Below are 12,064 nucleotides of genomic sequence, written 5' to 3'. Positions count from 1 at the left end.
AAATATTAAGCTGTAAGTTACTTTTCTAGCATCCTTTTTACATTTCCAGTTTAAAAAAAAAACAACTTTTGTCCAAGTCTGTTACAGAGTCTGAGATGAGAGGCTTAACTTCTACTCACTTCTCAATCCAATGGCTGACTGCAAAAAAACTTTGGAACGGTTGTGTAACTTATGCCTGTAACTTGGTCAGTGACCCAAAGTCAGAGGGTTTGGTACGTTAGTGAGTGTCGTCAGGGCTGGGCTGGCCACTAAAGGAATGACAGATGCTCTCTAACCCCTCTCCCTGTCCAAACAGGAAGGAAGGAGAATAACATGGAGAGCTTTAAAGACTGGAAAAGAAAACTAAAATAGCTTTAATAAACATTAAAAGTACTAATAAGGAAATAATGAAAATAATGAAATACAAACGAAACCAGTATCAAACTCCACTGCCCTCAGTAGCAACCCCCACTGATGCTGCAGAGTAGGCAGCACCTGGGAAGACCCAGGCTCAGCAGTAGGAGAGAACTAGATACAGAAGCTGGATTTGGGAACTCAGGATCAAGATCAAAGGTAGAAGAATGGACAGAGTCCTCCTCAAATGCTGGCCACAGCTGAAGAGGGCTTAACCCCCATGATTCCTCAGTTTTATACTGAATATGACATATATGGAATGAAATAGATCACTTAAATTAAGAACAATGGGTGAAGTGTAACCACATGAAGAGATGTATCAGCACTTTTACCCTGGAGTTCCTGTCAGATCATTTGTACTGACTGAAACAGTTACAGGACAATTGTGCTAACAGGGTCATTAAGCATCTGAAAAACTTTATCCAGTCAGCTGTAAAAACTAACATTAATTGGTCTAGTTTTCTTTACTTTCTGCACTTGCTCACAACAGAGGAAGTAATCAGCACTTACACGCATTTTTCTGCTAATATTCACGGGGCTTACTATAAAAGACCGAAGTGAGTATATTTTACACAGTAAGATTTTTGTATACTTTTAAATTAAGGTACATTTCTAGCTACAAAGGTGTGATTTGAGAACAGGCTACATCAAGAGAAGACAAGAGCTTAGCTTTTCAATCCTGATTTCAACACTGAAATCATCCATGGCCTTGGGCAACTCTATCAGATTATTATCACAAGATTCCTCACCCCTGAAAATGGGTTGACAACACTTCTCATATGCTGTTGTGAGGATTATTATTTGTCTAAAGGATTATTTCAGTCCAAAGACGGAAAAGACTCTCAAAAGTATAAATGTAGGATATTTTAAATTATATCTCAAAGGAGGTGTAAAACAAGTAACTCTTCATGAAAAATTTGGAATTCGAGTTAAAAAACTTACTTCAAGTCTTTGAACAATTTCTCTGAGGTCTTCAGTACAATTATCTGCTGCAGACAGAAGAATACATTCTCCTCTTTCATAAAATATTTTGATGCTCATTAATCCAGATGTCCATCCAATAACATCTCTGCAGGAGCAGTTAAACACAACATTTTTTGATTCCTTCTCAATCAACATGATAAACTCATTGGAGATTCCAAGGAGACATTCGATGTCAGCAGACTGGCCAAAATCTCGTGCAACGACATTCCACATAATTGCTCCAATACTGAATAGATGTGCATCTTTCCTTGGTTTCACTTTTTCCTTTTTTTTTGCCCCTAAAGTAATAAAGCTGAACTTTGCAGAAGTATCCACTGTAGCTGTGGTAACAAAATTTTCTGCCAGATCTTTCAAGTATTCTTGACGTGTCCTTGTGGCCATGGCTCGAAATTTTTCTGACTTATGTGCTGCGTTTTCAGCATTGATAACTTTGGCTAAAAGGAAGTCCCTAAAGACTGCTGATTTGGGGAACGTTACTCCTTTGGGAATGGGTGGACCGAATGGAGGTACATCTTTTGATCGTGAAACGCCAACACTGGAAACAGAAAGAAAAAAAACAATGGTTAATTTCTAAAAAAAAGAGGAGATGATAAGCATAACTGTGATCTCTGCAGTCCATTTACATAACCGGGTTTGGATTTAACATGTCAATTTTCAGATATTTTAGACATATCAAAGAAAACTGATTCGGTTGTCTGGTTTAAAATTACTTTTTTCTTTTAAATACGTAAAAGATATTCTGGATATATCTTACTAACACAGAAACATCAAGGATGACTTCTCAGGGTGTCACTGTCTCCTTTTTTAAATGGAATAAATATAAAAATGTTTTCTGAGAAATAAATGAGAGAAGTATTTTTACAAATTATTTTTTATATAAGCTTACTATCAATGTCAGCTGTCAATCAGTTGCATGATCTTAAAACTAAGAAATACACAACTAGAAACAGAATTCATTTTAATCCTTGAGTATTTTGCTACAATGAAGTGTGAGGACAAAGGTATTGGTGTCATATGTGTCTATAAACAGATGCAGAATGCTCACATTAAGTTGCCTACTCTATGTTCACAAAATTTCAAAATACCTGCAATTCTTAATATAGACAGTTCACAGCAAGTTGCAAAAGAAATAGGAGTAATTTCTCATTGATACAATCACACCTACAATTGCATCAACATAAAGAATTTCAGCTTTAAAAGGATTCCAAAATACCTTGCAAACTACATAAAACTGCAAGTTTGACTGAAATGCAGTCATATTTGGGGTGATAGACAAGATATCATTTAGTAGTCAAAAAATACAACTTACGAAACGTGATGTATTATGAAACATGAGCTATTGAAACAAAATGGAGTTCTAAAAGATAGCTTAAGCTTGAAAAGACAGCTAAAAGACAGTAAAATGACCCAGCCTCATGATGTACTTCAATTTAATTCTAAACAATTAATAAATAACATTTATACATGCTAAACACCACCATTATGCTTCAAGACCTTATCATTATTTGCACAATTCCCAAGCAGTTTAGAACCATGCTTCCACTCCAGTTACCTTGCTAGAATTCATGATGCAGTAACTTAAGTGTGAGAGTCATCTGAAATGTGAGATGCTGTTATACTCCCCAAAAGTCCTCATTCATGTGCTTAAAAGTCAGGACTCATCTAGGCGTCATATCATCATATTCAGGGATTTATACAAGTAAATAACCTTATTTATACATGTCAATAGCCTTCTGAAGTACTTAAAACATCTTTCTCAGGAAAACGAAATGTGCGATACAAATTTTAAATTAATTACTATTGCTATGTCTGCAAATCTTATGTTCACTTAACTTGTTACATTCCCATTTTGTGCCCATAAACCAGCAACAGAGAGTTCCACATATATCCATTTAAGTCTACAAACTGTGCCTCATTACTCTAGATGTGTGTGAGGGGTTTCAAACTCACAGAAAATATAGCAGAATTTTTAAAACTGCATATAAATCATCTCCAGGAAATATAAAACTGTTATACGATGCAGTTTCATTGTAGTCTTAATAAAAAAAAATTAAATAGTTATAAGGCTCTACTCACCTATAGCATACATTTTCAGTGCAAGGATTATGCACTTTGACTATGACAAATACATGTTGAAAGTGGGAACGAATATTTTTTGGAGTAAAAGGAAGTGCTCCTGGCTCTTGGAAGACAATGGTAACTATGTCATTTCCTATATGCCTTTTCCTTAGCAGCTAGACAAGAAACATGCATTGAAAAATTAGTTATTAAAAAAAATAAATCACAATTTCTTCATTTTAGCAAAAAAAAAAAACCCCACAAAACACTCAAAACCAAAATAAACGAAGACTGATTTTTCAGAAATAACTTGTAATTTATCATGTCCTGGACAACTAAATGATATTGGACCAAAATGCAAAAGTACAGAGAAAGGAAATTGGACTAATAAGAAAGAACCTCGCATATCCTCACACTTGTTCTGCATAGCTTCTGCTCATTTCTCTCTTACTTTATGAGAAAAATGTTTCTCTTACTTTAGTGCACCGCTTTAGTAATAAAAAAGTTACACTCCTTGATCTTTCTCACTATCCAGAGAACTGTATCAGTTCCCTCTTTACAGTGTAATATTTGCTTCTATATGAAAGATATAGTATTGCTTTTGTTTCTTAATAAACCTTCCTTTTCCCTGTTGCATTTTTATTAAATAGTGTTCTTAATATTACAATCTTTATTTATTTTTTAATAAATTATCATCAATACACATCAAAAATTGTAACAACCGCATACTTGAGAAACAGAGCTGAGACTTATGGAGAAACAATGGCTATTAGAAACTCATTATTAAAAATTTATTCTTGTAACTGGTAGCTTTTATAATCAAAACATATTTCAGGAGTCATTCAAAGTACTAAATCATTGTTACAAGCTAAAGCTTAACAAAAACTCCTAAACTTGTCCATCAGTAAGGGACCAGTTCTCTCTCTCCTCCCCAAAACCCAACAAAACGATGCAGTGAAACGATGATCACTCTCCTCATTGAAGTCTATTGCACTTCTCAATTTTTTTCCACTTTTTTCTTTAATACATTTGCTTATAAAACATCTATGTATATTAATAGGGGAAAGAAGTAGTCTAGCATGTGCAACATTTTAAGTATCCACTCAAAGTCTGTCAAAGACCTTGCTTTGTCAACTAATAACATACAGACACTTAAAGCTTTACCTTATCTCATGTGTAACTAAGGAGTGTACAAGAACAAATATATCTGAAAACTTTATGGCAGAATAAATAAAAATTTCCCTATTGAGCTTATTTTACAGAACATAATCTTCCTAATAAAAAAGCATTTGCTTGTTCCATTAGAAGTTTGCAATTCAGCTACCAAAAAAAAAAAAAAGTGAAATTGCATGTCAAAGCCTAAGACCTGTAAGTATATTTCATTTTATTTTCTAAAGTAACACAAAAGAAGGTATTCTAAAGGTAGTAAGAAGGACCAAATCCACCATTCCAAAGCACTCGGTATATCTATATTATTTTAAACATAATCCAAAATGTAGATTTAAGAAGTAAGACTTCTGATGTAACTTTAAAACAGATAGAAGAACTGAAAATAATATTTGGCATAATCCACATGTCTCAGTCATGTTTTGGAGTTTTTAAGACTACAGTCAAAACAACTGGCTAATTGAGCAGTTTCCAATATACATTCTGTTGCATAGAAATTACAGCAGAAGTACACTATGTGGAATTGATCACAGAGCTAAGTGTGTTGGGTATACTTTAATTTGCTAAACTAGTAACTCATACAATTAGATCATAGAACTGCAGCACAAGCTCATGTTTACAAGTTATTATTATGTCACAGGTTGGAATTTACACCACAGTTAAATTTGTAAGAAAGCTTCCAATTATGAGGTACAAGGTGATTCATTTCAGCCTTTGCTATATAACTAACTGCCCAATTATTATTTCTTGCTATAGAGGTTCATGCCTGTACCTATATATTTCTACAGAGCAAAATTTCAGAAATTAGAAAGCAGCATTCTGTTTAAAATTATACTTATTTCTTAAGACAATCAATGTTTTCAATAATATTTTCTGCTTTTCTAGACCTCTTTAAGAGGTTCTGCTTGCTTAAGAAAGAATAGCAGCCAATAAGAGGTAAGTTTTAGAAATGTCTGAAATTTTACTAGCAAAAATAGTCTTCAAAATCATGGCAGTTCCCATATCATACCCTTAAACTATTTTTCGAGAGCTTCAGTCTCTAAGAGGCACAAACCCAGAAAACAGGAAGTCAGGTCATCATTTTAAGAACCTTACCAAGTTTGCAGAGATCTTATTGACTTCTTGAACATTTTAAAATAAATCAGTTTAGCACTGTTATAAATCACTGTCATGCATAAGTGGTCAGTGAACTTCAACACAATTGCAAAAGCAAAGCACAGTTGTGGCTGTAGAGTATTATAACGCAAAGAACTCTGGAAAGGGAGAGAAGTAAACTGGGGTGATCTGGAACATGGAAAGAAGTGCTCTGGAGAGGATAAAGGAATAGGAAAAGAATAAAGCATTGAATGGAGAAGGGAGAGGGAACACATACTTCCCTGGGAACTGTGAGATAAGGATGGCACACTGAAAATGAAAAAGGAATTGAAGGAAACTGGAACTAAGCAAGAAGATTCGTAAGAAACGCTTTTCTAGTTCCCATTCTAAAATCTAGGTCTTCCTCCCAAGTTTTACCTCCTACATTTTTTTTCAGGTTCTCAGTTTCCCCTTCCTCTCCCATTTTGAGGTCTGCTCAGGTTTGGGGGTTGTAGTATTAACTTTTTTTTCAATCTGCCTTTCTAACATACTCTCAAGAGTCTCATGCCAATGCAGAGCACAAGAGGAACTTTCAATTGGATGCACACATTACATAGTGTTACTTACAGTAAGGAGACATTAAATACATTTTGACATCATTCAAGTATCAGCCTAAATTGGCATAATAGAATTTGAAAATGAATTTCAATCAAAAGAATTTGAAATCAAGCACGACAGGCAGCCAAAAAAAACAATCAAGGAAGTTTTATGCAAGAATACAAGACACAGATAGGGGAATCTGGTAAGGAAAATATGTTAGAAAGGCAGAATCCATTAGATTAAAATTATTTATGCCACATAATAGTTACTATATTAATTTGGACATTTCACCTCGTCAATTTTTAATTTTCAGATATGCATCTCTGAAGAAAAGCACCGTCTTAAAACTTAGCATATTTACAGGTTATGCCCTGTCATAAAAAGTCCACCCACTGCAAAACAACAGGGAATTCTTGTTGAAATAGCAGCGAAATATATTCTTCATTCAGTTAAATGATGAAATGTTAATAGCCAAACAAGAAAGTCTTCAAACTTATTTTAGCACATTTCTAAAATAAGCTGTTTCAACAGTTTTATTTTTAATTTGTGTCCTCAACCAGTACCAAACCCAGAAATAAATGGCAAAAGATATTTCATTAGACCTGGTTAAACTGTTTGGTACAATCAGATGTCTTGTTATCCCATCCATTTAAACAGTAGTTTAAATTCAACAAGTTTATCTCATTATTGCATATCTGTTTCTCTGTATGTTTTCATTAAACCAGCTGAAAACTGATTCCTTGAACTGATTTGGATTAATCAGGTCTGACCATGTGTACACGAGCAGACTGCAAACGTGAATGGGAAACTTGCAAGGGAATGATTTGGAAAGGGATGTTGCAAAGGTAAAGTTTAACGGGGAAAGCCTTGAACTACAATTTGAAAAAAAGGCCAGTAAAGGAAAGGAACCTGGCCACACCAGGGCTGGTAGTCTTTTCTGTCCTAGGGAAGGAGCAGCTGACTTGAAACTTCCCAGCCTATGTTGCAGCCAAAGTGAAAATTACCTTGCTCTTTGGATCTCCTGCTGGCTCTAAAACTAGAGGGATGTCCTGATCAGGGACCAAGCAGGGCGTAGTTATGTCCTGGAAGAAGCAACAAACAATTCTGGTGTGGCCTAGTTTTGGCTCACAGGCATTTGGAATCTAAGCAATGCTCAGTGCTTGCTCATTGAAGGTCATAGTCCTAGATGAGGAAGAGTGACTCAATACCTTTCCCAGTCATTACCAAACACAGGACATAGGGATAGGATGCATCAGCCTCATTGCCTGTACATACACAATAAGCTAGCAAAAAATAACTATTGAATGGGGGTCTTTATTGCTCAAATAGCCTACATGGAAAACTCCCATGGTCCCTAACTTCCCTTTACTTGGGTAGGTAAAGTTAAGGAGCCAAACCCTGAAGAGACAAACAACATTCATATTCCACAGCACCTGTAAGTCTCTCTCTGTCTTGAGCACAACTGATGCAACTGCATCTGTGTTCTTCAGCACCTAAAATGTCTCAAGAAAAAAGACCTAATCGAATTTTATCTTTGCTTGTGAGAAATAACACTGTTGATACATTTCATGCTTCAGTACGTATTTTGGAACTAAATAGTAAGAGAAGAAAACCAAACAATGATTACAGATCCCTTTTGCACATTAAGGCTGGCTAAATTCTGGTCATTTGTGTGCATGTGTCACATCTCATTAAGACAGTGTCCATGCTGTGCTAGATCCCAGCACCTAAAAAAAAAAAATAATGTGGTAGGTCTTCAGACAGACATAGTACTACAACTTGAAAAACTGCCACATTATTTTGATCCCAAGAAAGCCACGAATAACAACATGGCACTTCTACTAAATATCAAACTTGTTCAAGTGACAATGATGAGAGCTTACTAAAACACTGTGGAAAGGAGTGCTTGTTGCTGGGGAAAACCATGGACTTAAAATTGGAAGATTTTGCTATACACAAGAATTGGTTCTGACTACAAAGAAAGACACATAAGGAAATGAAGAGAATGAAAGCAAGGCACAAGAAGTGAAAGGACAGTAAGAGGGGGTGACTGAGCAACACAGCAGTGAAGCTGACAAACAGCAAACAATTACGAAAATTAGCAGGTCATGGCAAGAGGATATCCTGTTCTCACAGAAAAGGGTAAATCATGAAAGACAACAAAAGTAATAAACTCCAAGTAAGGCCATATTTACTGTCAGTGCCTGTGATTAGCAATGAAAATATTAATTTCTTCCTTCTGAGGCAAGCACATTCAGTGTATTATATCTTCTTAATAGTGTACAGTTTTTCTCATTTACATTTTTTTCAGTCAAAAATTGTTACGACTGATTACAGGCAGAACAACTCCTATTGAGTGTACTAAATTAATCCTGTGTTCTAATGAGATATAAGTGAAAGTTTAAAGAAGTGGAGCAACCTCAAGCAGATGATCCGATACCTTTATTACCACTTATTAGTACAGTTAAGTGTGTGACCTAGTTGAACATCTGTCTTTTGAAAGCCACACGTTTTAATATGTGAGTCATCTAAATATTCATATGTTCATATGGTGAAGAGTTTCTGTCTTTTGATTCCTAATTTAGTTTCTAAGTGTAATGAAGTAATATTTGCAGTTGTCTTAACTGTTCAGTTGAAACAGTTCTTTGAAGAGTTCAGAACATTACGTACTGACAATTTAAAATACATAAATACTTTATACGCAGTTTCTTCCACTTCGATTTTCATTTATGCTTTCTGAAGAATTGTAATTGTTTTATCTTTCTATTGCTGCTTTAACAGATCTCTCTTCTCACAAGAACTACTGATACAGTAGACCTGAAAGACACAACTCACATATGTTGTAACAATCAGTAACCATCTTCTGTTTGCTGTTCAAAAGGAAAGTGAGATAGCATCTTTCTTTTGTGACAACCCTCCAAAATGACTGAAATTTTTATGTCTTGCATGGCAATGGGAGAATATTCGAAAACTAAATAAATCCAACACTTATTTCTGTAGACCTAGAAAATTTCAGAATAGTCGCACAGAAAATTATCAACTATCCTCAGTCTGATCTATGAGGAATTCTACTGGTTTGGTTTTTTTAGTGTTAATATCGATATATTATACCAAATGTGCTTGTACTTTTTCAATTCAGTTGCAAGAAATATTTGAAACAGGCAAGACAGAGTAACCTTACTGGTGCACCTCAAACTTTGGATGCTGTGCTGCTTTTTAGCCATCCTTAATGCTTTAAAGATATTCTGAATTATTACATAAGCAGAGGGAATTCTCCAAAAATAAAATAAGTACACTGCAGCTTTCTGTCTTCACAAGTAGACATCTGGAAGGATACAGTTAAGTATTTATTAAGCTGATACATTAATAAATATTTCAAGATCTGCAATACACAGATTAAATAAATCTTTTAAAAAAATTTTATTGCATGTGTATTTTAACCATAAGACTATTTTGAAGCTTCAGTCTATTCAACATTTAAAACATACATAAGATATAAATCCAGTCAAAACTGAATAAAGCCTCATTCACCAAAGGCAACATTACCTTTTAATAATATCGTGAAATGGGGAGATAAGTTCCTGAATTATATAGTATAAAAGACTTTACAGTATTTCAAGAAAACAAATCACACCAAAAGAGCCTACAACTGAGTCATACGTCATATAAAACAATTCAGGTTTAAATCGGTATTACTTTTAAAAAAGCCCTCCATGTCAAACAATTATAATGTAAAATTACAATGAAGTTTAAACACATACCTGTTGCCTGTTACTGGGCATGTATGGAAGCATTGTTGACACATGAAACATTAACTCATAATCTTTATAGGTAGTATAGAGGGAATGAGTTCCTGTTGAATCAGCTGAAATCAAATTTAAGCACAAAAAGTTCAGTAAAACAGAACATTCACGCTACTTCCATGATACCACTCTTTCTGTCTTATGATTTAAACCTATTAACGTAATTTAAAACTTTTTTCAACAGAACAAAACCATTTTGCACCAGCTAAAGACCTACTCTTTAGTGTTATGTTATGACACAGAGGGGTCCTGCAAGAAATTGCCCAAAGAGTTTGCTGTCTACAAGGCCTAAGTGGTCTAATTTTGCATATATTGCCATTTTGTGAAAAAAAAATCCAAAGCAAAAAAACCCCACTTGGGTACTTGAATACAGTTTTACATAATATATTTTAATTATTTAAAAAGTTACTGAGGATATTTGATTAATCACATACTTTACCAAAAATAGACTGACAATGCCACTTCAAAACTGACATTAAAAATGGCTGATCTGCAGTATGTGTTTTAAAACATAAAATATGAACATAATACATCGTAGTACAATGTATAGCAATATTATTGGGAATTTTCAGATATTTAAAAATCATTAAATTATATTTCATATATGATATTATTTAATATTTTTTATTTCTTATATTGGAAATTTTATTAATAGAGTTATCAGTTTAGCATGTTTACAGCAAATTAGGTGAGTTCCTCTGCAGTCTTAACTTAATCCCTTTTATCCACCTTAAATACATATGGATTATTTAATAAGTACAATTAACTTGAAAGCAAGAAGCTGGAGCACCCTATCAAGTCAAGACAATTTCTTTTCTTCCATTCTCCATGTTCACTTTATGTGAACATGTTCATTTTATACTATCCACTCCAGTAAACATTCTCCAGCACTCTCTTCTGCATACTGCTTAAAATTCTGGAGTTTGTTTTAGTTTAAATAGTAACTGTATTCCAAAAAGCAATTGATTGGTCATGTTATTTCTCCAGTTAGAAGTATATAAACATACATCTAAGTGTAAAATTCAACAATAACCATACTGTGTCCGCAGCCCTAAATCTGAAAATATTTGTGCGTCTGTCTAATTTTAAATGATTCATATGACAACTGGCTTCATCACCTCTGTTTGCAGAATAAAAAAAACCCCCCTCATTTATTCATATAGATGTAATACAAATAAATTACAGTTACGTAAGAAATAAGGATTATAATGTCCAACGAAGTTTTACTTAAATGTTGCTTAAAATGCAAATATTATTGCACTCCTCTATTTTAAAATATTTGTTGAAACATAATCCCATTACATCCTTTCTGTGGCATTTTAGAAAGACAGTTGTAAAGAGACAGAAAGATGAAAGAAATTATATTGTGAAATACAAATATCTGTCTAAACTACACTGATCTTAGCAACCCTACTCCCTGACTCCTTCTGCAATTAGGCATTAAATAAAGTCAAATTATCTTGAACAGGTCCTGCACAAAACAGTCTCTTCAAATACTTATTACAGAAACCCTTAAATCAATGCTTTCCTAATAACATCCTACTTAGTTGACTACTTTTGATTTAGCATCTTGACTTTGGAAACAAGCTAGAAAGTTTTCTTCTGAAATTTTTTCCCTGACACTAAGCAAGCTGAAATCTTCTAACTCAACATAAGCTTTACTGAACATCTACTAAGGCCCACTGTGATTAAATTTATGCAACAGCTGCTAACACAAACTTTAAGCCGCTGACAACTTCAGTGGAAAAAAAAAAAACTAGGCTGACATTTTTGTACCTCATGTCCTTCTGAACACTAGTTTTATTTCAAAAAGTTTGAGAACAATGGACTAAACTTTTCTTTCTATTATGAAACATACATAAGTTTGACATAAGTTTGTCATGTTTCCTCATTTTCTTTTACCTTCATTTTTCTCCTTAAAGGTAATAAGAAATCAAATGCAACAATCAAATTTATTCATACTATATTCCATAAGTCTAAGCATT

The 12,064-nt window shown here is 34.0% G+C and overlaps 1 protein-coding gene across 1 annotated transcript in view; it reads right to left on the bottom strand.

Moving 5' to 3' along the window:
* The window catches only part of SIPA1L2 (signal-induced proliferation-associated 1 like 2), a 74,154-nt gene that overhangs the window by 46,298 nt on the left and 15,792 nt on the right, over positions 1 to 12,064 (bottom strand). The window contains exons 5-7 of the mRNA XM_009878167.1: positions 10,038 to 10,141; positions 3,454 to 3,611; positions 1,336 to 1,912 (exon numbers count right to left, since the gene is read on the bottom strand). Coding sequence (XP_009876469.1) covers positions 1,336 to 1,912; positions 3,454 to 3,611; positions 10,038 to 10,141 — 839 coding nt within the window. The remainder of the gene's footprint in view (positions 1 to 1,335; positions 1,913 to 3,453; positions 3,612 to 10,037; positions 10,142 to 12,064) is intronic.

Source organism: Apaloderma vittatum, unplaced genomic scaffold (genome assembly GCF_000703405.1).
Source record: "Apaloderma vittatum isolate BGI_N311 unplaced genomic scaffold, ASM70340v1 scaffold20361, whole genome shotgun sequence".
NCBI lineage: Eukaryota > Metazoa > Chordata > Aves > Trogoniformes > Trogonidae > Apaloderma > Apaloderma vittatum.
Note: the sequence above shows the minus strand (reverse complement) of the source record. Positions and strands in the feature narration are given on the sequence as shown.